We start from the raw sequence: 25,807 nt of genomic DNA on the forward strand, positions 1-25,807 counted from the left end.
AAAAATATATTCATGTAATGTGGGACTGTTTAAGAATTTATAATATCCGACGGCTTTCCTTCGATTTACATAATTTATCAGATGTAGTTGTAAATTTTTAAAGGTTAAAGTACCCGGCCAAGTTTGAGAGCTGCACCAAATAAACATGGCTGCCTCCCCGCCAGCAGCAGACGTGATGGACACAGGCGACGAAATGAACTCTGTAATGGACTCTAATGAGCGTTTGGCACCAGAAAATGGAGAGGAAGCCGGAGAGAAAGACTCGGGTAAAACTAAACAACCAGAAGCGGAGGAGCCTTTCAAGAAACCGGCTCTTTTTGCGGCGCCTAGCTTCACCGCAAAACGCACCAACGTCACTGCTCCGTCCAAACCCATCACAGAAAATAAAGCTGATGGCGAAGGCAAAACCTCTGAAAAAGGCCAAGAAAAGGACAAAAAGTCCGAAAAGGACAAAACCAAACCAGAAGCTAAACCTCGAGCGCTCACTACTAAAGCCCCCCAAGTTGGCAAATTACCCCCTCTCCCCTACACAGAGCCTCCCTGGGGTGGCACTGCTTCGGATACCCCGTACGCTCTTGAAATCCTAAAAAATGGCACCATAGTGGATCAGGTACCATTAGTGGACAAGAGCTACTTTGTGGTTGGACGTTTACCTGTGTGCGATCTCTCCCTGGAGCACCCCTCTATCTCCAGGTACCACGCAGTGATTCAATACCGTGGAGAGGCCGGGGAGGACGCGGGCTGCATGGGAGAAGAGAAGGGCTTCTACATCTACGACTTGAGCAGCACGCACGGCACTGTGGTGAACAAGAACAAGATCCCACCGAAAACTTACATCAGAGTCCGCGTGGGGCACGTGTTGAAGTTTGGAGGAAGCACGAGGCTTTTTATCCTGCAGGTAATGTCTGTTGTGGTGATCAACGATGACAGGGAGGGTCTCTAAAATGTCTTGATTTTAGCTGTTTGACACAGTGCTAATCTTGCCTGGTAGGGCTGATCAAGTTCTCTTATGGATTCCTTGCAGCTACACAAAAATGTTTCTCTGTAGAATAAACACGAATTCAGTTAATCATGCCTGTGCATTATTAAACAGCTTTAAATGATACTTTTTATGCTTTACTCTTGGACTCTTCTAGTGTAACTTTGCGTGGTTCACACTTCAAAATAATCCAAACTTTTGCCATACTGGGCCTTTGTGCTGCTCCCTGGTTCATCCTCTGTTTGCAGGATGCAGTTTTAGCTTCTCACTCATTAAGGAAATTGTATTGTGATTGGCTATGGCATTTAAGCAGAACATTTGAGCAGCAGATGGGTGCGGCTTCTGTGTGCCTAAGTATAACTATGGCATCATACAGATTAAAGTGTTGGGGAAAACTGTAAGAAATGCCATGTTTAGAGCTTTCAGCTTACACAAATTATCTACACACTAGCATTTCAGTCTTTGGCCACGTTTAACATGATAAGCCACAACTGAAACAGGATATATATGACGGAAAATACAAAAAAGACAAGAGGTCTGCTTTAATATAGAGGCAATATTCTTCATATGTACCAGCAGTATGATGGTTACTCTAAAAAGGCAGAATAACGTGGCTGCTATTTGCCACAATATATAATAATACTTAGTAAGTGGTGTGAAAACACCACTTGTCATACCACCATATGTTACTCTACAGGTACCACACACATCAGTTACCGCATCATTCTTTACTTTTAGAAGGTTACATCAGCGTGTATCTGACATGATACAAGAAAGATATTAAGCTGTTAACCAATTAATCATTAAAAATATATTATCCATCATATAAAGCACTCCCAGATTGTGAGTGCAGTTTTTAGCCAGCCTTTTACATCAGGGATGTTTTGGGTGCATAAATTTGGAAAAGGCATTCAACTTCATACCTCAGGGCAGTCCTTTGGTCAATGTTTTCGGAGCATGACCCTTTATTATGAGTTATTCAGTCCCTGTACTACTGCATGTACACCTGGTTAGCATTGACTGCACTAAGTTAGACTCATGAGAGTCCCAGGGCTGCACTTTATCAATGATTCTTTCCATAACTCTTATGGACATAATTTTTAAATACAGCCAGAAGGTGGAGGGTGGCTGGTGGCCTTAGAATCACAACTTTCCTTTTGTGAATGATGTCTGCTGGCTTTACCGAGCAGTGAAATCCAGCTTGTGCTGGGTATGATAAGTTCAGTTATCTTGGGGTCTTTCTACACTGGCAAGAGATGGGATGAGAGAATAGACTGGTGCTGCTCAACATCAAAAAGAGCCAAAAGACATGTAAAGCTGCTCCTGTATGTGTGCTTGCTGAGGTGTTTCTGGGCATGTCCATTTGGGAGGAGATTCAGGACAGACTAGAGAGAACATTTCTTTTAACTGGCTTGAAATGCCATGCTGTGTTTCTAGAAGAGCTGGGAGAGAGAAGCTTGTGTGTTATGCAAAGAAAAATAATCATCTATCAATCAAAATTACAAACATCCAGTACTGTAACTGATTTCTTCTTCATGTACCAGAAAAATGTTTTATGCATGTAAGATTTTCAGGGTCTAAAATGGTGTGAAGGGATATATTTTAAAAAGAGTAACATTTGAGTGTTGAGCTTCATTTTCTTTTTGCAGGGTCCAGAGTTTGATGAGGAAGACGAGTCTGAACTGACAGTGACAGAGTTGAGGGAAAAAGCTCGCAAACAGAAGGAAGAGCTGGAGAGGAGGATGATGGGAGATGGTTCTGATGAGGAAAAAGAAGAAAAGGAGGAGGATGAAAACAGGGACGATGGCAGAGTGTCAAATGAAGACTCTGGCTGTTCGTGGGGAATGGGTGAGTGTGTCACTGCTGTTGCTGGATGAAGCTGGAGTGTGTTACGTGTCATTTGGTTTGATACATGATTTCAGTGTTTTGGGTCTTTCTCTTACCTTTCACATTACCTCTGCACAAATCCTCCCTGCAGCCGAAGAAGCAGCTCCAGAGGAAGACGAGAACGAGGAAAACCCCTTTTCAACAGAATTCCACGAAGACCAGGAAGCAGCCTACCTGAAGGACCCCAAGAAGGCTTTGCAGGGCTTTTATGACAGAGAAGGTGAGAAGAAGTATTGCAGGGCATTAAAAGACTGAAATTAAAATCAAGGAAATTAATGTCTGTACGTATTTGCTGGAAAAAAAATCAGTTACTCCAAAAGGTTGAGGGTTATTTTGGGCAAGTTGGCCTAAGATAGTTAAAAACCATACATCAAAATGAAGGGTCCAAATTCTTTGTTTTTTTTATGACCAACAGCTGAAAATCCAAAAGAAACTTTACTTTCTCATGAGATTAAAGAATGGTTAAATACTCTCAGTTGTAGAGGTTAAAGAATATACTAACTAGCAGTTAACTAGAACTCACAGACAGCAGATTCTGCTTTTTTTTTTCACTGAACTTCTTTGCTTGTCTTCTGTAGGGGAGGAGCTGGAGTTTGAGTATGAGGACAAGAACCACGGCACCTGGCTTTGTAGAATAAAGTAAGGGGAATAAATTCTTTTGTTTTTTTTCCAGGCAGGCTGTGAAGTGTTTATCGAGCTGTATGTGCTGACTGTTAATTTTTTTTTTTTTAAAAAACAGGCTGCCGGTGGACGACGCTATGGGTCGTCAGCTGGTTGCAGAGGTGACCCACACAGGAAAGAAGAAAGAAGCTGCCATCCAGTGCTGTCTTGAGGCGTGTCGCATGCTGGAAGCCAGAGGGCTGCTGCGCCAGGAAGCAGGTTTGTGTGCTCAGTCCCATGTTGAGAGGACTGGAAGTTGTGTTGGAAAATTCAATAAGAGTTTCTGCATCTGATTTTCAGTGTCCCGTAAGCGCAAGAAGAAGAACTGGGAAGACGATGACTACTATGACAGCGATGATGACACCTTCCTGGATAGAACCGGCACAGTGGAGAGGAAAAGGCAGGAACGAATGAAGAAAGCGGGAAAGCTCGAGGAGCAGCCTGAGACCTATGACTCACTGGTAAACATCTGCATAGTTTTATAAATGACAGGAGCGTAAAAACAACAGACAACAGTGAGAGCATCAACTGGGTACTGTCTTTCAGGCTGTTTTCTGAAAGTTTTAAGGGCTCCACTGTCTGTAAGGGGACCTATTCTGTAAATTTCCAGCTCCATATTTATATGCTGGGCCATGGTGCCGCCCCTCAGTTCATCCTGTCTAACTTCAAAGAAGTTTACTCATGTAGTATGTCCAGGACTTGTCTGTCCGCAAACTGAGAAGGAGATTTTATACCTGACAGACAAATCAAGAGCATTTAAAGCATCATCAGCCATTAAAACACATCTAAAGAAAGAAGCGATTTTCTGCACGTGTCCATAACTGTTGATTATTTTTCTGTAGGTGGCCAAACTGGAAGAGGTGGAGAAGGAGTTGGCAGAGACTCAGAAAAAGCTCAGTGCTGGAAAAGGAGGTGAGCTGTAATCACCTGTTCACACTTCTACAGACTTTAAAAGGTCCAGTCTGTAACTTTTCACTCCTATCAGAGTCTTTGACGTCATCGACTGAGGACTCGCTGGAGGCCTTCATGACCGCAGTGAAAAGCGAGGTAGCGATGGACGCGGTGGAGCGCAGGAAGCTTCACGTGCACATGGCCGACTTGCGGAAAGATGCTCAGAGGCTCCGCAAACTGGTTGAACTCACGAGGCCGGCGCAAATGCCCTCCTTGCTGCCCGGGTCAGACAAAGCAGCAGTTTTAACCTAAAAGTTATCTTATAAACGTGTCAGATTGAAGTTGATATTTTGATCTGTCTTGATTTGATAGCAGCTCAGAGCAGAAGTCGAAAAAGACCCTGCCGATGTTTGGAGCCATGAAGGGAGGGAGCAAATTCAAACTGAAAACTGGTACTATTGGGGTATGTGCTTTTTGACGTGCTTGCATTTCCACTGAAGTTGGTGCTTTTAAGTTGTAACTTTATGCATGATATGATTTCTTCAAATACTCCACCAACTGTGACTTTTAAATGTATTATATGTAAGACCTGCATTAACTGTGCATCCTTCGTACTCAAGGTTCTGATCAGATAGAAATAAGTTAATATAAGTCAAGGGTTTCCTGCATAAATTGAGCCTTTTAGGGTGACTACATATGAAGTCTGGGTTAATAAAAATGTCTAACATAATAACTGCACAATTACTAAAAAAGCTTGATAGCTAGCCAGATGGCGTAGCAGACTTGGGAAAGGCCTTGCGCTGTAGTAAAAATAAATGAAGGATAAAGAAAAGAGAGCACTAAGCAAGGAGCTCATTGTTGTGCCTGTACTGGGCTTTTACTGTGGGCCAGGCTCACGTTACTCTGCCCATGCAGCAACAGCAAACCATGGGAGGCAAAGGTAACTGCAATGGTGCAGGGTTCTTGTAAGGGATTTCACTTATTTGGTTCTTGTTATTGTTTTTTTTGGTCACTGCCCTTCTCCTTATTTCCCAAATTGTACATTCTCCCCACGAGAATGAGAGCCAAGCACAGGCAGTGAGGAAGAGACTGTCAGACTTTCTGTCCTTTACTATCTTAAATAACTGATACAACATGAATAAAAAGGACCAGTGGCTTTAAGAGTCCTCCTCTCACCTTGGCTTTTACAGTACAGCTGTTAGTTACACCTCTTTTATATCTGAAGATAAAAACACTGTTACAAAACTCCAGTGCATCATTAGGAACTGATACATCCTTCAGCATGGCATTGTGAGAGCGACATCCAGGCCACAGGCAGTAGGATGGAGGATGAAGGAGAGGAGGCGGCACCTCTGCCTGCTTTCCTTGTTTCCATTTCCTGCTTTATGATAATTGCTTTTCCTTGTATTGTATGTCACCCTCCCTTAAGTTGTGGCCTTTATCTTCCTACTAACAGAGCTCAGTTGTTTGTTTGTGTGGTTTGTTTTATTTAAATTCTTTGTACTTAATAAAATACTGTGACGCTAATTTTAGGTCATAGCACCCAGCACTAACTGCATTGTCTTTTCTCTTGCAGAAGTTGCCTCCTAAGCGGCCTAACCTGCCTGCTGAGCTCTTCAACATGAAAGAACTTCCACCTGATGGGGAAGAAGAGGAGGAGGAGGAAGAAGAAGAAGAAAAAGCACAAGAAGAAGAGGAGGCAGTGGCAGACAAAAGTGAGGATAATGATGAACTACCTGGTAAAGGTATTGCTGAGTCCGGCGCATCGACGTCTAAAGAATCGTCTCCCTCTGAGAATAAAAGAGATCAACTCAAAGTCTCAGAACACCTGAAAGGTAAAAGCACAAAAACGTGCAGAATGCCTTTTTTTTTTTTTTTTTTTTTTTTTAAATGTTCATGCATTTAATTGAAATTTTTCTTTAAGCCACTGGATGGCAGTAAATCTGCAATGCATGCTGCTGTCATACTGTAACGCCTCCTCGTACATATAAACAGATTAAATATGTCGCAGTGAAATGCTTAGATCTCCTTCTTTCATGTTCTATTTTTTGCACTTTAGGTACAAAGTCAAGTAATATCTGTGCCTGTGGCTTGTATTTAAAGTCTTAACAGGATGTGCTGAATCGTGCGTGTCCTCATTATTACACACTTTATTTCTGTTTTCATGCCTTCACGTCAGATCAAAGCCACAAACAGCAGAGGAGGAGCGGGGAGTCTGAAGCAGCGGAGCAGGTTCCCGAGCATAGCAGCAACAAGCCGGTGGCCCTTTTGAGTCCAGGTGTCGTGTTTTATTGCTGTAAAATATTTCTCTGTACTCTCTCTTAGATGTAGTGTTAAATCTTCTTTCCCCACTGGCATTCAGTAAAAAACAAAGGATTACCACAACCTTTATAACACATAAATGTCCTTTTTCTGAATTTGAACTTTATTGCTAAGACTTTGACATCTGAGTGACCTTTGCAAGAGTCGAGGTGGAGGAATGCAGTGAACAGTACATTTGCAGGATGACTGAAACTAGCCCACTGTCAGTCATTGATCTAATGTACTGTTTATAAGATTGGGGAAACCTGCAGTCAGCTGAGACTGAAGAAGTCACTTGGATGACTGACGAAACGATTCTCCAACTGAAAACGCTACGTCCAGATGAACAGAATCAACCTTTTGGGATTTACTTACCTAGATGATGAGCATGCATCAACTACTTGGTGCTCCACCACTAATTTACATTACCTGCATGTCCCCAGAGTCCAAATCCAAAGGTGCCGGCAAGCCAGCGACAGACCCCAGCCCCAAGAAAAAGAAGACAGTGATGGGCCCCGGCAGGGTAGGCCCATACTCACAGCAGTAAATGTATACCTGTACAGTTTATTGCCACATGAATGCATAAAGCGAATTTCCTCATCATGTGTCTCCACAGCCTCCTTTGCAGCTGTCAGCACAGTATCCACAAGACGACCCCGATTATTCTGTGTGGGTGCCTCCTGCAGGTAAACCTCCCGAGCTGTGTGACTGACGATCAGCTGATCACTTCCCTGCATCACACTCAATCTTGTTAAGCAGCAGGAACAGTAGCGGTGTTGTTTTAAGAGATAGAATTACAGCAGTTCTTTTGACTCGCTGACACCGGCGGGGTTGCATATTTCCTCTGCTGGAATGAAGAAAGGCCCAAATATTTTCCTGACCAAAGGAATCAAACAGGCTTTCGTGGTACATTTGCACAGCTGAAATAGCTGCAACATTTTCATTGTTTGCTGAGGAATGCAGATCAAAGTCACAATTAAGGGATAAGATAAGCTTGAATTGCATAAACTGCCAGATTGAGCTTTTATTTTAGGTCAGATTTAACTGCACTGCTGCGATTAGGTTAATGATGAGGTATGCAAACGCATGTGATACTCCTGTTGCCCAGTTTGACAAGAATTTGCTTTTTAGTTTCTATGTGTGAGGAGGAGGATGCACCTTTTGTGTTTACTCGTGTCTTTTCTTCACTTGTAGGTCAGACTGGAGATGGACGCACACACCTAAATGACAAGTATGGCTACTGAGGGGGAAACGTAACAGAGCTCTTCTGTTTCTACGCGAGATAATACCTGCAGTACAAAGCCTCCAGTCTCCTTAGCCATGACCATTAACCCCCTCCAGCCCAGCCCAACCACTGTTTAACAACACAGAAGCCTGTAACAGAGCGGGACGGGCTGAGACAGTAATGCTACACGTTTTTACTTCTCTCTCTAGGAGATTATTTGGGTTCACATTAAACAAGCAGAGCGGACTCTGGGCAGCCAGTGTGCTGGCACTCTTCCCCACTCATAATAATGGAGTTGGGTAGCACTTGAATTTTTTACTTTTTAAAGAAAATAATTAAAAGGAAAGGTGGGAAATTTCAATTGAATTCTAGAACATCTGAGCAGAAAATATGAGGAGACAGAGCAAGAGCAGCAACTGATCCAAATTCAGCTTTCTAGTCTTTGGCTGCTCCTCTTGCAGTTAAATCCACCTGACATCCAATCTGTATCCCTCCCCTGTTTGGCTTCAGTCGCTTGCTGGCATAACCTTTTTTTTCCTCCTCCAAAGGAGTGTGTGTAGCAGGGAGGGAGAAAGAGGGAGAGCATTGGAGCAGCTTTTCTGACCATCTGGACACTTGGATGGCTTACTGGATGAAACGCAAGCTGATAATGACTCAAGCTAAGTGGAGTGTGTGTGTCTGTATCCATTCAGACACACACACACAGAGCCCAACCTTCTCAAAGTTCTTTTTTTTTTTTTTTTTTTTAAACAAGATTGCCTTTATGAGCGAGTTAGCGGTTGGTGTGCGTTTGCCCGGAGCAGGATTCCTCGCTTTGCAAAATCCCACTCATTGCTGTTCTCTTGGTTTCCTGCCAGACTTTCCACCCTCTTTCCTGTTGTCTTTGCTCCAAACACAAGTTAATAAACTGTATTTTGTTACATAAATGTATAATAAAATTGTCTGTACATAACCTCAGAGCTACTCTGTTTGTTTGTTGCTTTAGGATGATCTAAAACTTTCCCTCTCTGGGGCTCCACTTCTCACCGAAGCCGGTTTTGACGTCAGACTTTCTTTTTCTCCCTTTCAAGCTCCCTCTCACACACACAAAGAGCGTTTCTCTGGCTGCGATAGAGTACAAAGAGGCTTCTGGTCTTGGCTGTAGGTCTTTGCAGTGACCTACTAATCAGCCGATGGATTCCTGAAACACAGGGAGACCCTTCTCAGGCACAGACAGCATGATGAAACATAAGCTTGAACACAGGCAATACAACAGGAAAAAGTAGAAGATTAATAAATTTTTGGATTTTCTTTTGTCCTGTCAAACTCTACCGATCTAAAACCATCATTTTTGAGAAAAGCCCTAGAATCATCAACAAGGATTTCTGCTGAATACAGTGCCTTATGTTTTGTTCGGTGGTGGTTTTATATAAGCAACAACTTCCTGGATTTTGTTTTTGCTGCCAGAGAGCACCTGTCAGATCAGCCTTCAGAACCAGTTGGCACTTCCTTCCTTAGAGGTAAACTGTAGTTTGGGGTTGACAGCTGGCCAGGAGGCAGTGAACATAAAGTGGTAGAAGAAAAATATTTAAATAAATTTTTAACTTTTGCAGAAATCAAACTGAAAATAATAATAATAATAATAATAATAATGTGGCTGAGCAATTTGTCCTGGGTGTAATTTTAGGTAAGGTGGGGATTTGTCTCTACCTCTTTACATTTCACCTAAACCAAGAGTCTTCCATCAGCAGAAAATATTTTACTGGTGTTGTTTCCCTCCCTTTTTCCAGGTGTTGCACAGAGCAGAGCTGGTATGCAATTCACTTGTGAGCTTTGTTGTTTTGTCATAGGTTCCATTTAGAACTTTTTATTGACAGAACTAGAAAATGTAGCCAGTGAGCATCCGCCTGTTGGCTTCATTTAAGTATTAGGCACATTTTAATTTCATGCATTTGACCTGGAGCAGCTGAGAAATTGTAGCAGCAGCCTTGTAGTGATGACCTTCAAAACAAACTTCCGTTTGTGTATAAGAAGCAGCTGCTGTGGTGGTTGAATTTACTACCACTAAAGGAAGGCTTTGTTTTGTTAAACTACAGCTGACAAATGGCATCAACATTAGCTAACTAATTGTTTATTGGCTTCACTGTAAGAAAAATTAAGGGCTGTATGTGGGTTTAGTTAAATTGAGGTAAATGTAAATATTTCTTTAAGCCGTTTAGCTGTGTGCATGCCTATCCATTAAAAAAAAAACAAAAAAAAAAACTGCTTTGCAAGCGCCCCCTGTTGTGCCTCAGGCTAAACTGCAGCCAATTTCTGTACAACGTGATTAATGGGAGTCGCCGCCACTCTACAGATCTACCTTTGCAGAGTGCTGCAGGGATTTTTCTTTTTTGGGGGCTAAAACTTTGCGTCACAAATCAGAAATCCAGATCCATCTGCTGTGGCAGTGCCTCTGGAACAAGGAAACAGCCAAAAGAAGCTATTGGTTACAAAAAGTTTCATAATCAATTATTGCAGAAAATAACTTTAACGGAAATAAAGAAAACAAGATATTTTAGTCATAAACCAAGGCCATTTTGAATCTAAAATTTAATCTCAATATATAAAACACAAATTTTAGGCTATAAAGCACCACAATCAGCATCAGTTGTCCACTTAAGGATTTACGACACCATAAACTCTCTCGATGGTCCCCAAATACAAATGATAACATGACATCGTTAAACTATGAAGGGGCTGCTGCTTCAGAGTATTAACTGAGCACGCTCCTGGTCATACTTCTCACCTGATGTGCTGACTTCAGGCATGGAGACAGTGGACCTTCAAATGAAAAGTGCCCTGTAGCTGCCAGAGACCCAGACCTCATCACCAGCAAGGATCCTTCACACAAGGATAAACAGTCCAGGGAATCCCATGAAGGTGAGCTTGAATTTTCGATCCAACCTTAAATACTCATAATGTCACATAAAAAAATAAAAATAAAAAAAATCACCTAAACAAGAGGCCACAGGGCATTTATTGACTAATTTTTGTGCAACAAGGGACGAAAACATGTCACAATGTTACATTCACTTCAGCAAAATCCTAGTTACAGTGGTGACATTTCGCATTTAATAAGTTCATCAGCTCAGTTCTCGGGGCCGAGATCGACCCCAAGTTTCATTCAACACAACAGGAATGTCATTTCAAGGCATTAAGAGATCTGCAGAAACACTGGGACATCTTAATTACACCAGTGGTCCTCTTCTACCTAGACAGTAATGAGGTACAATATTGGAGAAAAGAAATGGCACACTACAAGTAGGCTATGCAGAACACAGCACCGTGTACACTTGCCGAATGTGCAGCAAACTATTCTCATCCACATACCTCTTTCTGCAAAGCAGTGAAATTCATGCAAGGAAAGAGGATACAAGTACTGAACTTTGACCTGGACTACAAGTGACAAATTCATTAAGAAATGTACATCATCAAAAGGTCAAAGGTCGACTATTCAACTACAGCCATACATGTTTGTTATAGCTCAGCCTTACATGACCTGCATATTCAATAATACATCCAGAGAAGCTTTTTTTTTTTTTAAACTTAATTTCAAACAGACAAATGTGACCACTGATGTCAGAGGACTCACCTCGCTGTTTTTATGAAGCTATCACATCAAAGGAAGAAACCCTGGAAGCATTTGATTGTCTTACATGCATTATTTCCCTTGAATATTGTGCTGAAAACTTAAGTTCAGGTGGGCCGTGTCCATTTCCGGAGCGTTCTTCCTCCAATCACAGGATTTCTAAAACCTGAAGCATCCTCAGATGGGTTGTGCTGGGCCCGCTGTTGATTTCAGGCAGAGAGTGACGCTCAAAGTGACAGGGTGGGATTACCTGAGTGTGCAAGAATTCGACCTTCAAACAAACGCTTTCATACCAGCCGCTCGTTGGTCTAAGAAGGGCAGACACCACAAAAAAAAGCAGCCGTCTGGGAATGAAGAGAGGAGTGGGGAGGATTATCTGGTGGGAGGATGTTTTCTTATGAGCAGGGAGGATCCTCGGACGGACTCAGAGGGCTGCAGGGGGGGACTGTGCTCAGGGAGCGGAAGGCGAAGATGGAGGGGTCGTAGGTGTACCTGGGCGGGGGACGACTGCCCGTCAGGTTCTGAAAGACAGATAGAGAAAGCATGTGTTTGGGTGACTGCAGCCTTTGGTAACGATTACCTGCTGACCTTAAGAATTTTTAACATGTAGTTTTGTTAAACTTTAAATATACAAGGCCATCAGATAGAGTTAGACCCAAACTGAGCTGGTGTTTCTGACCAAAAAAGCCATCCAAGGGCAAACGCCAGCCCCTGCCACTTCACTACCTCCACTGTGGGGTATGTGTTGTTCCAAATACAAGCAAGAAGAGGCCCAAGCAGCAGGGGATGTGAATACCTCAAGACAGCAGTCATTCTCATGTTACGCAAAAGGAGGTTGGGTAAGAGACCCTTGTTGATCCGTAGACAAAGGCAACCGTTAGTGAACCTTACACAGGTTCACCTACAGAAATATTTCACTACTTTTAATCTTGTTGGCTTTAAGCCCTCTTAGAGTCATATTGGTTTGAGATTAACTAAAGAGCAAATGCACCAGTGGCTCACGATCCATCACAGTTCACAGGTCATTGCACATAAAATGACAAATGTGATGCTGAGGTTGAGCACAGTTTGGGTGAAGACACAATAGGTTGCTAGTTTAGCTCATGGGTTTAGGAGGCGACCACACGCCGCAGTGACCCGAGTTTGATTTTGACCCAAGGCCCCCCACTGTGCATCTTCTCTTTTCATCTTCACTGTACTATCTGGCAAGGGCAAAAAAGCACCAAAAACTCACTGACCAATGCTGAAGGAGGAGTAGTGATCCCTGTGAATTATGGATGTATCACAATGGGATGAGATAATGAGAAGTTCACAACACAAACAAATTCAAATAATAAATAAAAATCAGAATTTTCTTGATTTCATGTTTGTTGAAAACAAAATCTGTGAGCAAAACTAGGACTTGCATCAGTTAATCACACGACTTGAGTGTCAACAGTGGCCTTTTTGGCAACGGTCACAATGCATCTCCTCACTTTCAGCGAGCAATGAACTTCTTGTCTCTGCTCCTAGATTTCAAACAATAACCCAAACAATAATCCATAACCCAATCCTATCTGGACTGAGTTAAGGCACTGAGGTAATGCTTTCCACCCTCAATGATGCATTTTGTGTTGCCCAAGTGCAAAAAAATCACAACATAACCCTCCCTTGAATGTTGAATTCCCTTTTCTAGCATGATGGAGGAGAAAAGGGTGACTCTACCAGTAGTTCAAATACAAAGAATGATTCAGCCTGACAGCTCAACAGTTATGTAGTGTAAATTAGTAGTAGTATATATGTAGTTGCAGATGAGGTCACTCAGAGAGACATCGGGTGATCCTATTATAGTCATTACAAGTCCATGTAAATTCTGCACAAAGGATTTGTTTTCACATGTGCAGTCACTCAGCATTATAAAAAGCACAGGCGCTACGAACCTACTCAAAATGACAACAAGGAAGAAGAGGAGCTGCTGTGTCTCTTGTGTTGTTTTAATGAAGAATTGCAAAGATGTGGGTAGTGAAAAATGTCTTCACACAAAACAGCTCTTTGAATTCAGTGCACACTGGTCCCCTTATAATGACTACACGGACTCACAAAAAACTGGCAGGCACAAAGACATCCACACTCTCATCACTCATCACTCTCCCTGTTTGATGACAAAAATCACTGACCATAGTGGGCCCAAGGCTTCAATTGTAAGCAGTTATGTATTGTAATCTATTACTTATTTACTTTGGTGTAGTATGACTGGTCATGGGGGAAGTCTTTATCTGTGCCATCTTGTGGGCCAGATTGGAGTCTTGGGCTGGGCTGATTCTGGACCCCAAGCTTTATGTTTGACAGCCCTGGTTTAGAGGCTGGATGTTTCTGGTTTGCATAAAGTAGTCTTGACGACTTGATACCTGGGCGCTCGATACGTGCGACAGAGTGCAGCACACATCAGGTTAAATTGACAGTCTGTGGAGAAGTGTGGAAATGCTGGATCCTCAGGACACATCAGAGCAAAGTGAAAACTCAACTGGCACTGTTGGAAAGTTACTGCACCTAATTAGAACATTTTCACGCTAATTATTTATTTATTTATTTATGCACACTGCAGGTTCAGTGACATAAGTGATTTTCCACTTGCAGAGACCCCTCTCTGAGCTTCTCATGGCTCTAGAAGGCCTCCGTCTAAATTTAGCCCTAGTCATTCTCCTCCCTACAGGAAACAACAGGAAATGACTTTGTTGGATTTGGCAGTGAGGCGGCACTTTCTCCCTCAGAGCCAAATCCAAGGAGGGAGCACATTTCTTCAGAGACAGACTTGTTGCAGCGAGCTGATACCATGGAAAGACTGGAGCGTGTGCTTATACAGAGAGCTGTAAATTGGGAGACCGATGCATTAGAGTAACTAAGTGGATCCCCTGAGATGCAGGGAGAGCACCCGCCGCTGCTAGAAAAATCACCCAATAACATCAGTGCATGTGAAGCTACAGGTGTTGCTATGACTTCAACCGACATCTTCAGGGGTTCAGCTCTACAACAGTAACTCAGCAACAATTCCCATCACCACTTAGAGCCGCTCTGTGTACTCATGTTTGAATAAAGAGCCGAAAAAAAAGAGAGAGAGAGAGACATGGAAAATCTCACTCTGAGACTGAGCCACAGTAAACTTGATGGATGTGAACTCTGCTGAGATGTTCTCCATATGGTAGCTGTGAGCTACTCCAACAGCAGAGAAAAGTCATACATCAGGACAACTCCCTGTCCACATTAACAATCCTCCTCACAGAGTTTACATCTGCGGCATTCAGGGTCAGACCGAGTACAGATCTCTGCAGTAGGAACGATGGCATGAAAGATCAGTTAAACCAGCGGTCCCCAACCCCCGGGCCTTGGACCGGTACGTGAGTCGTTTGGTACCGGGCCGCAAGAGTTGAGGCTCAGGTGTGAAATGTATGGTTTTCAGGGTTTTTCAGTTTTCAGCGTTATTTTGTTATCGTTTTTATCGTTAACTCTGTTTTCCTTGGTCTTTTCACGTGCTTTATGAATAAATCTTCTTTTTTCAGTGCCGATACTAGTTTTATTTTGTTGTATTTATCCACGACACCTTAAAGGCCGGTCCGTGAAAATATTGTCGGGCATAAACCGGTCCGTGGCGCAAAAAAGGTTGGGGACCGCTGAGTTAAACATCTAAAAGAATCTTAAACTCTAAAGATTTAACAGCCGCTATTGGCATCGAAAAGCCACTGACGGGATTTACTTAAGAGGTTACTGTGCCAATCATGTGACTTCAAAGCACGGAAAAAGTTTGTTGCATATTTATTTTAGGAGTCTCTCTTTCAGAGTTGCAACATTTGCTATATTTAAATAAATGATACAAACGATACTGAGGTCTGCAGTAAGCAACTGCGCCCTATTTAACACAATCGCGCCTAGCGGAATGTGATAGCTTCTCAGAGTGTTAATTTATTTGCAATGCCAGGGGGAGATGTTATCAGGACAAGAGCATAACTGGTGCTGGTCGATGGCTCAAAGCTGTGAGCATGGATTGTAGCTCTTCACTGAGCCCTCACCTCGAGTCCATTTCAGTCTTGCTGTAATACAAAAGTCGGATTTACCTCAACCAGAAACCAAAGGGTCATGCACCACTTTTTCCTTACATTTAGCTCCCTCAATTCTGCCTATATTTGCACCACTTCCCTCAGTTCAATCAATTTTTTCCCTCCTCCATTCTTTACAGTGGCTGAAACCAGACGCCATCACTCTTGCCTGCTACAGCCGGGGAAGCTCTCATCAATAAACTCTCCTATTCACCTCCAGGCCCTGAGGGGGAGGCCTCAGCAGCAGCTACAGGGTCCAAAGCTGTGTTTTCATTCTGCTTACACAAATCCCCCACCGCCACCACCATCAACCTCCTCAACCCCTGTAACAACTCCCATGCTTGAAAACTTGAGTCCAGTTTCAACCCCCTCCTGCACCCACCCAGCGAGATCCAGTGCCTTGGTGCTGGATCTTGGCCAGGAAACCGTGGGTCGACAGAAGGAGATGGAAGGGGGAAAAAGTGCACAAAGAGTGGACACAAGCTTCCAAATGGCTCATCAATCCACTGTGCACTCACTTTGAGACAAAAATCTCTGAACTGGAAGAAACACAGTGCCCACAGACGTCACTGACGGGGACATCAGCAACACTACCAGCTTCACCAGTGAGAACACGGGATAATGAGCAATATCTCCACGTATCAGTGGAACTAAACAGATAGCAGCCGGCCAGGCTATAAATGGAAAATGACTCCATCCCTGGAAATACACCACAAGGGAACCGCACACACTCTACCTCCTCCTCCTCAGCTCCATCTCTCATCGCCACCTCGGTTTTTTACATTTTCACTCATCATCATGCAGGACTGAGGTATACTCGATGCTGTTACAGTCGCTGTGTGTACGTGTGCACGCACATGTGTGCGCTCATAAACAAGTGTGTGATAAGGTTCCACTGACACTATCCCACACGACGTGATAATAACGTCACTTTTCTCACCACACTGTGCCTCCTTCTGGAGCGCCCTCCTCTGTGCCAAGACGACAAAGCTTGTTCCAGCCTCCAGCTCTCCGTCCTTCTAAGCAAAAATCACCATGTACACAGTCTCATTGCTGATGATTAATTGTTGGCCGTTGCGTTTGGACTTCTTTGGGAAATTCCTGTTGTATTTACAGAAGTATTCAGGCTGGTAAATGTGCACTAATGGGACAAGCGGAAAGCACAGCTATTAAAGGCTGTTGAGTGAAATCAAGAGATCAAACAAACGTGAAAAGGAGGGCATTTTTTCATTCTTAGGCTAATGTATCACTGCAGTAAAGTTTGCAAAAGGAATCCAATGGCGCTATCAGATTTTCCACGGTCTCTATAGCTCAGTAGCTAGTGGGGCATGGGAACAAACGCTGCAGCCAGATGCTGTCCCAGTATGCAGTTGGATGGAGATCAAGGTGCTGGCAATAAGGCAGGCCAGTCTGTTCACAGGGGCTGAGCAACCTCGCAACCTTATCGCGACTGTAATGGATACCCTGATCTGGACTGCCCATCAGCCAGCATTAAAGGAAAGGCTGTGCATGCAAAGTCGTGTTTAAATTGATTTCAATTAATTTACGTGTAAGACACACTTGATAATGATAATCTGCTTTGACTGGTTTTCTTCACTTTATTTTTAGACTCTGTTACAGTAGCTTTGTGTGATTCACAGTTCAAAATCATTCTTATTTATCTTATACTGCAGCCTGTTGGTGCATCCTCTGTAAGAGCTGACTATATCAGGAATTAGACCTGTCATGATTTTAGATTTTCATATACCAGGCATTTCTAAAGACTGCCGAGACCCATCTGGAAATCTGAAAATCGTCTGCGGCTCGCCCAAAACTATAATTACAGCTGTGATAATGACATGAGCCTAAGTAGTATTTCCTTCTTGGTGTTTTCATTGCTTCTTTTTTTCCAGATAATTTGCAAGATGGAGTTGATTCATTAACAGCTTTACGTCTGCTACCTGATAGCCAGCTGCTACTGATGAGATACAAGTTCACGATCAAAAATAGGTCCAAAAATAAACCATAATGTCTAGTTTATTATAAGAATTTATTCTCATGTCCCAATATCCACCCTCAGCAGTTGGGTATAGGACCACCAGGGCCTCCGCCCTTGACCACAGCCCAACACATTTCCTCAGTGGCGGAAATGAGCTTTCCTCGAAGGGTGACTGATCTCTCCTTTTGAGTTGGGGTGAGAAGTTCAGTCATAGAGGAGGAAGTAGGAGTAGAGCCACTACTTCTCCCCTTCAAAAGGAGCCAGTTGAGGTAGTTTGAACATCTGTCTGACCATGATGCCTCCTGGGCACCTCCTCTGTGAGGCGTTGCAGGCATGTCCTACCAGATGAAGAACTGGAGGTAGACCAAGGACATGCTGAAGAGATTGGACCTCTTGCGTGGCCTTGTAACGCCTCAGGGTCCCCCTGGATGACGTAGAGGAGGTGGCTGGGTAGATGGAGGTCTGGACTCTGCTTAGACTACTGCTTCCGTGACCCAGCACGGATAAGCAGCAGATGATGGGAGGATGGATCTTAATTTCAAACTAAATTTTCAAGTTAACTAGAACTTTAACCCGTTCATACTTGGTTAACATTCTAATCTACCGTGAGTTGGACGACCTTCAGCACCGTTTTGAGTGAAGACCCATTGTTGAGTGCAAGTTTCATTATAATCTGACGAATACTCAAGGAAAGAATAAGAAGAATGGTGTGAACTGTGAAGGAACGGACGTCTCATCATTGGATAAGCTCACTGGTTCTTCAGCTAAAGAAGCTAAATATATATAACTATTGTAAATGACGTCATGTAACCATTGAAAATTATCATTGAAAATCATGCTTAGATGTATTTATTTTGTTAACATGACTCTCTTAAGTCACTCTTATCTCAATAAGGCTAAACCAGTATGAGCACTGGTTCAAAGTGATACACGGGGAACTCGGTTTGTTCAAGTCTCGTAAAGTAAAAATAGTGCAACTCACTGCAGTGACTCAAGGCCAGCAACAAATTGAGCAGACACCTCTGAGTCAGTGTGTAGCTAGCGTTAGCTCAAATGAGAGAAGAAAGGAGAAGACAAAAAGGCAATTAAACTAAGAGTGAACTCAGCTTAGTGAGTCTCTCGGTGTGCAAGAGGAAAGTGAACTCTGTTAGCAGTTGTCACATTGCTCTAATTAGGCATTAAGTGTGTAGATGCTGTCTGCAGTGAGAGAGCTGTGATAAACTGCAAAGTGAATCTGTGGCTTTAACTGATAGCACTGGGGGTTTTTTTTATATCACTTTTATCTTCAACTTAGCAGCATCTGTATATCATGATGATGCCCCTGTTAAAGATATTACAACCCATAAATGGAACGCTTCAGCCTGAGCAGAAAAAAAATATTTTTACCCAGCAATAAAAGTTCAAAACGAAGCTTTTATTTTGCCCTCATTTAAATATGGGATCCTCTTTATTATCTTACATGGATGGTTTTTAAACATGGCTACAGGCACTCACTGTTGGACCGCTCTACATACAGATTAACAACACCGCCAACCAAAAAAAAATTTGGATTCATTACTCCATAAGACTTGTTGTCACTGATCTTCAGGCCAGTTCTTGAGTAATTTGGCGTACCTTAGTCCTTTCAACCTGGTTCCCTTTCTAAAGAATAGCTTCTTGACAGCCACCTTCCTCTGAGACCATTTCTGATGAAGGACATACCTTCAAATACTTTTCATCTTCTGCAAATACTTATTTAAGCCCGCAACTTCTTCCTGTGTCCTCCACTTGTCCAGTTTCCTCACATTTATTAAGGACAAACTGCACAACCTGCCAAGTTTTCAGCTATTAGTTCTTAGGGAATCACCTTGTTGGCGTCAAAATACTTTTATATGCCCATCAAATTGTGTTATCTTTGGAGTTTTTCATAGATCCTATTAAAACATGGGGGACAGATTTTTGCTTTCTTCTCTTTTGTGTAGACACAACACTCACTGGGTTGTGTGTCTTGGCTCCTTGGAAGCAAAATATATGGAAATGAGGCTTGGCTCAAGACTTTTGCACAATACTGTCCACTTCAAGGGTTTACAGATGGACTGACTGATGTGGGAAAGCTAAAAAAATATATTATCATCTGTTATACCAAAACCCTCTATACGTTGCAGTCAAAACTACTAACTTTGCTAACAAATGCCATTAGAGGAACATTATGAGCGCTTTGTCCCTTCAGAGCTCATAACAGCCTGAAAACATCACCAGCTGTTGTGTTGACAATTTGTTTTATTTCTTTTTTTTTTACTGCTATCAGCTGTAGGAATGTTGCGTACAGCTGATAGCAGTAAACTTCATAACCTTCACCGTGACAATATTCTCAAAACATCTCGAGTGTTGCAGTCAAAATGTTATGTCTTAGCTGAGCTTTGAAGCTTACAGGAATACTATTCCAATGTTCGCCAATGTTGTGGGAGCGTTTCCTGCCAGCAGGGTATTCGTGTGGCAATGAAAGTGAACTCACCCGAATCTTTATGGTCCGTGTTTTCCCTCCGCAGTTCTTTTTCAGCAGCATCTTCTGTGAAGACAAGAAGAAAGCACAGTGACTTTTCTATCGATATTAAAACTTCAGCAGCAGCTCCTCTGTGACAAGAAGAGTAAAAGCTCCACACCTTTTCTTGTAGACTGAACTTTTTATGAGAGAAAATGACTGGTTAAAGCTAGTGTCGGTGCATGTGAGTATTTTTCTATAATCAGCCATATCAAAAACAGCAAAACACCAACACATGAAAACAAAGTAGGCACCGGCTTAATGTTTAATTCGGGATGATCGAGGAAGTCAGCAAATCCAGCTGTCTCACTCAAGTATAAACAGTTGGTCAATGAAGCTTATGTAACATCCTGTCTCCCACTCCCCTCCATGACCACGCAGCTCCACTGTTTTCAGAAAAAAAAGAAAAAAGAAAGAAAACACAGTGGGGGTGGAGGGACCACACAATCATCGAATTGTCTGGAGTCGCGGAGGTAGCTTCCAAAGGGGAAGGGAGCGCAGGAGAGAATGGAAGCACCACAAGACTCCTGCTGCTGTGATGTGGGAGACAGTCAGCGTGCACTTGCCCTCATGCTCACCTCCTGCCAGCCCTCATCTTTCTTTTTTTTCCCTCTTCCCATCGGTGACTCTACAGTCTACAGTATTTGGGTGCAAAATGCTTGAAGAAGAATTTAAAAACAAACCAAATCCAATGTTTATTTTAGATGCTACATGTTTGAGCTGGCCTCGTGCAAACTTTCAAAGAACCCATCTTAGAGAAAAATCAAAGTGATAATTTTATCCACCCCTGCACACCACCCTCACCTTAAACAGGTCACAGCTTGCCACGAGCTGTAGAAACGTGGGTACAGAACTTGTCTTCTATGCAACATGCTACAAAAATAGCCTTGACTTATCTAGGCTAATCCTTGGTGAAAGCTATAACCACTGTTTACATCCATGGGCCGCCTAGTTAAGATGGATGTAGACTCCAGGTTCTGAAAAGTGAATCCAGGGCATAAGTACTACCTTAACACTGCACTCTTATAATGGATGGTAGTGTGAGGCCATCGTTTGCACCTCTCTCCAGGCTAAAAAATTTGGGGGTCTTGTTCATGACCTGAGGACGAGTAAAGTCGACACGAAGGGTTTGGTACCAGCCTGTTGTGCTGAATAGATATCAGACCAGAAAGCAAGCCTGTTGATTTACTGCTCAATCTACATTCCTTCCTCACCTACGCCCACCAGCTGTGAGCAGTGATGAAAACAATAAGTGGACAGAAGCAGCTGAAACTAGCTTCCTCCTAAGGGGAGTTACGGATGGAACAGGTAACTCTGAGCGCTCCCTCTGAACGGCAATTGGCTTGGTACTGGGGGCTTCCCAGGATGCAGTGGGTTATCTTCATTGACCTCTTTTCATGATATATGCCTATACACCCCTCTGCATTTAATCATTAGTTATTTTTAATCTCTCACTCTCTTTCACAGTGTGTCTTCCTCCCACCACCCCCAACTGGTCCCAGCAGAAGGCTGCCCCTCCCTAAGCCTGGGTCTGTCCTGTTAGAAGTTATTCCTTCCCACTGTCACCAAGTGCTTGCTCAATCCGAGCTGCTTTATTGTTGGGGTTTTCTCTATTCTACGCTCTTTACCTTACAATAGAAGTGCATTAAGGCAACTATTGTTGTGATTTAGTGCTATGTAAATAATATTGAATTGAAGTGAATTTAATTGAATCTTTGCTTTTTAGTTCTACTTAGCTTTCACAGTGGTGTTATTCATTTCAGTTTAACACTTAGTGTTTGGATGACGGTGCAGAGAGCTAACAGGTCAGACCAGAATCTCTCATAGATAACTGGCTGGGTTGAGACCTGGTGGGTGTGAATGTTATAGTATATGTAGCAATCAAAACCATTTTCACTTACATCGGCATATAGTCAATCACTTAGAACAACATCTGTGCAGTTTGTGGGAATGGACACGGACAAGCAAGCATAAGGAGTTATCAGAGACTAAATGAAAGAACCCATAAATAAATAAATAAATAAAGGCATGACTCTAATTATTTACGGTCACACTGGGGAATCATAGACCTGCACGTTAGCCCCTGGTCTTAGAGAGGGAGCACCGGAGCCAAAACTAAGTGCACTGTCAATATCCTTCAGCATTTAAGGACCATTTCAACCTGAAGAATTAATATTTTTTTCCATGCACTCTTATGGTAGTCTGAGGCCATTGTTTTCACCTAGAAGAAAGTGGAGTGCCCACTCAGTGTTTGGGGAGTTGCTCAAACATTTTGGGGTTTGTTCATGAGCTGAGTGAAGACAGAGACCAACAGATCAGTTTGGTACCAGCCCGTTGTGCCGAATAGAGCATGAAAGCAAGCCAGATGACTTACTGCTCAATCTACATTCCTTCCTCACCTACGCCCACCAGTTATGAGAAGTACTCAAAACAATAAGATTGTAGATGCAAGTGACCGAAATTAGCTTCCTCCTAAAGGAAGTAGGGCTGGAACAGGTAACTTAGCTATGCTGCAATAGTCTTGGGCTGCTGTGGGTGCAGTTATCTTCACTCATGTCTTTTCACTCTATGTGTTTATACACCACTCAGCATTTAATCATTATTATTATCATTAGGGAGGCTGTCCCTCCCCAAGCCTGGTTCTGCCCTGTTAAAAGAGAGTTCTTCCTTCCCGCTGTCACCAAGTGCTTGCTCATAACAGGTTTATTTTTTGTTTTGTTTTTTTAAATTGTTGGTTGGTTTTCTCACTATTCTTGGCTTTTTACCTTATGATATAAAGTGCTTTGAAGTGAATTTAATTCAATCTTTTGCTATTTTCACTCACATCAGGATACAGTCGATCACTTGGAACAACTTTGACCAAGTCACTGTACAGTTTCCTTTAAAATATCATCCAGTTTTTTGTTTTGCTCAAATGACCAGCATCTGCCACACTAACTAAATTGAATTTATATTGGAGTATGCTACTGAACATAACCCGGGATTTAGTTTGCAGTATCTGCAAGCCTCATTTTGAACTAAAGGAACAGTCTTGTTGTTCTTCTTCTTCTTTTATTGTGTTCAGATTTGCTGTACAAATATCTTCCTGTAAGATGAAGCTGTGTAAGCCCACCCACTCTGCATGTACAGAGTTATGGCTCTTGTTTTTTTTATAGCTGTCTCTTCGAAATGAAAAAAAAAATAGACTATGAGTCAATCTAACTGAAAATAAGCCTGGGAGGCTATATTTTGGGCCAAATATACTTATTTCTTACTCTTCTCGTTTCTGGCCTTGAAAATGCTTTTCCTTTGCTTGCATGTCCATTTGTATGGTTTCAGGATGTAGTTAAGAATATGTTTCAGGTGTTCCCTGCACCTTTGGCACAGAATCCCCATATTTGACACCTTTAAATTACATTTTTAACAAGAACCGCATCTCTTTCCCTTTCTTGCTCCCCTGGGGGCCAGATTCATAAAACTCATGACTGAAGCTGCGTGTACGAGCACAGGCAGAAATGCATCCTTTTCATTAGATTTATAAAGCCGTGCATTGGCATGGTCGTCTTTTATAGAGCTCAGTCTTCTTGGCTAGTGCTCCTTAATTAATCATTTGCATATAAAACACTGTTTGCACCAAATTGCTTCTGGAACTCCGAACAGAATAAAAACCAGAGGATAAAAAAGGTTGTCAACTTTATGTTCATAGAAAAAGAGAGAAGTGGTTGTACTACAAATGCGTGGGCGAGGTCCTCCACTAAATGTCTGACAATGTCTGGCATTCTTATGGTGTGCTCAGACCAAACATAATGTGAAGCTTTGCCATATATATCTTTCTAACACACATTTAAGATCGCTTTTGGGGGTAATAAGAAATTCAAGGTTTATAAGCTAACTTTTTCCTGTACAAACACCAGTGAACATGTGCTATTTGTTGTACATCAGACCCTGGATGAGGTGTAGAAGTCGAAGCTGATTTCATGACTGGGAGATGTCCAGCTAAAGGGTTAATGTGTCTGCTGGCTACCTCTGTAGGCCCCCTTTTGTATTCCCTGCAGCACCTCCCATTCCACTTCACTGAGCGTGCACACACACACACACAGTGACACAGACAGGAGGATGTACACATGCAGACACAGACAGACAGACAGGCAGGATGATGGATGCACACACATATACACATCGACACACTACTTCTCTTTTTACACTTCACCCCTCTCGAAGTTGCCCGCTGTCTCTTATCATCTGTTCGTTCCCTCTAAAAACCCCACAGACATATGGACCCATGAAACCTGCAGTTTCTCTCTTTGCAAAGACACACACACACACACACACACACACACACACACACACACACACACACACACACACACACACACACACACACCCTTCCCCATCCACAGTGTGGGCCAACAAGTCTATTGGATTTTAATGATTAGCGGACCAGCTTCGCCGTGACTCATTAGTGGCTGTCGTTTTTCTGTTGTTTATTTAATCCTCTCCTTCTGCCTCCACCCCTCCATCGTTTCCCCTCGCTCGCCAGCCTTTGTGAAAAACGAGGGCGGACATCTGCCGTCCGTGGCTCCCTCTCCTTCATCCCTCTCCAGCCAGACCACCGTGGAGGCGAGCGTCCGGCTATGGAAAGGGAGGACTTTGTTTGCGTGTGTGCATGTGTATTTGAAGAGTATTCACGATTGAATTTTTGGACCAAATGTGCGACCCAAGATCGCTGTTTGATTTGCTCAGGGGGGTGGAGACGGGGGGGGGGGGTTAAGGCTCATCTGCCATTTGGCACACATACTGCTATAGTGTCAGAATTAAATATGATATTACATAAATAGGTAAAGTACAGAGAATCTATTTCAGCATACAGTGAAACGGGTTGTTGGACATGAAAAGACTGCATTCTGTGAATGCATCCAAATATTTGAGGGAAGAAAATCTGGCTCCTAATACAACATCCCCACATAAACTCACTGATTATCCAAAATTATGGCATTCCAAGCTCCAAGTTAAACATCCTACTGAGAGAGAAATGGTCTGTCAGTGATCTGTTTCAATTACAGCAATAACGACTGATAGCAATTAAAAATTGATTATTATTAATCAGTTATACAGTGCCCTGGGGACTAAACCGCAGAGCCATTAAGTAAATGTAGATTAGAGTGCTGTACTGAAGCATAATTTGGAAGTACTTAGTATTTTTACTGTGCTAAAAGCTAGAAGTGCATTCACATTTTAGGAAAATTTCAGTGTTATAAAATATATAATGCACTGTAATTCTTTAAACTAACCAAAAGTATTTAATCAGTTCCACCCGAACCATTTACAACAACAAAATATTGCTTACATGTTAATCCACTAGTAAAAATAGGGATTCATACTGTTATGCAATTTCATGTATGTGTTACTTTTAAGCAAGGTGACCGGATATCCTTCTTTATGTGGGATTGTGAAGCATTTTTTTTTATCCCGTGTTCCCTTGTCTAACATCTTGAGATATTGTCCCAAATATTAACTGTCTCTGCAGGACATACCCTTTTTCTACAGTGTGTGCATGTGCAGTGAAGGCTATAAATGTTAGCCTAATACCAAACTCACTATGGAAATTTACAAGTCACCCAAAAAAAAAAAAATCAAAAATAGAAATCACAAGCTTTGCAGAATTTTGGTGAATATGATGGAAACTACCATCAAAAAATGAAGAGGAAG

The 25,807-nt window shown here is 42.5% G+C and overlaps 2 protein-coding genes across 6 annotated transcripts in view; one reads left to right on the forward strand and one right to left on the reverse strand.

Moving 5' to 3' along the window:
- The first annotated feature begins 117 nt into the window (after positions 1-117).
- On the forward strand, positions 118-24,431 carry LOC102299039 (solute carrier family 4 member 1 adaptor protein). 5 transcript variants are annotated; one of them, XR_006052936.1, is made up of 16 exons: positions 118-898; positions 2,629-2,827; positions 2,958-3,086; positions 3,445-3,505; positions 3,606-3,745; positions 3,827-3,987; positions 4,369-4,438; positions 4,512-4,701; positions 4,790-4,880; positions 5,994-6,252; positions 6,597-6,695; positions 7,162-7,241; positions 7,335-7,404; positions 7,913-8,120; positions 9,014-10,841; positions 15,761-24,431. XR_006052936.1 is itself a non-coding variant. In XM_005946277.3 (14 exons), exons 1-14 carry the CDS (start codon positions 146-148, stop codon positions 7,960-7,962), a joined length of 2,352 nt encoding a protein of 783 aa, XP_005946339.1. In that variant the 5' UTR covers positions 118-145; the 3' UTR covers positions 7,963-8,895. The 5 variants fall into 5 exon arrangements, 2 of the variants coding, with proteins under 2 accessions (XP_005946339.1, XP_014196817.1); XR_006052937.1 differs by lacking the exons at positions 9,014-10,841; positions 15,761-24,431 and adding an exon at positions 8,492-8,895; XR_006052938.1 differs by lacking the exons at positions 7,913-8,120; positions 9,014-10,841; positions 15,761-24,431 and adding an exon at positions 7,535-7,892 and having other exon boundaries at positions 7,335-7,483.
- Positions 10,916-25,807, reverse strand: part of si:dkey-16j16.4 — a 30,127-nt gene continuing 15,235 nt past the window's right edge. Inside the window, exons 4-5 of the mRNA XM_005946255.3 lie at positions 20,093-20,146; positions 10,916-12,071 (exon numbers count right to left, since the gene is read on the reverse strand). Of these exons, the coding sequence (XP_005946317.1) occupies positions 11,946-12,071; positions 20,093-20,146 (180 nt within the window). The 3' untranslated portion in view covers positions 10,916-11,945. The remainder of the gene's footprint in view (positions 12,072-20,092; positions 20,147-25,807) is intronic.

This window comes from Haplochromis burtoni, unplaced genomic scaffold (genome assembly GCF_018398535.1).
Source record: "Haplochromis burtoni strain Fernald_Lab_line unplaced genomic scaffold, NCSU_Asbu1 Contig_478, whole genome shotgun sequence".
In the NCBI taxonomy this organism is placed as follows: Eukaryota; Metazoa; Chordata; class Actinopteri; order Cichliformes; family Cichlidae; genus Haplochromis; species Haplochromis burtoni.

Excerpts from the sequence above, each read along its gene's own strand:
- LOC102299039 (XM_005946277.3), top strand. The coding sequence starts at position 146 with ATGGCTGCCTCCCCGCCAGCAGCAGACGTGATGGACACAGGCGACGAA. Across the intron at positions 3,746-3,826 it reads GCTGCTGCGCCAGGAAGCAG|TGTCCCGTAAGCGCAAGAAG; the intron begins GTTTGTGTGCTC and ends TCTGATTTTCAG. Across the intron at positions 4,881-5,993 it reads TGAAAACTGGTACTATTGGG|AAGTTGCCTCCTAAGCGGCC; the intron begins GTATGTGCTTTT and ends TTTCTCTTGCAG.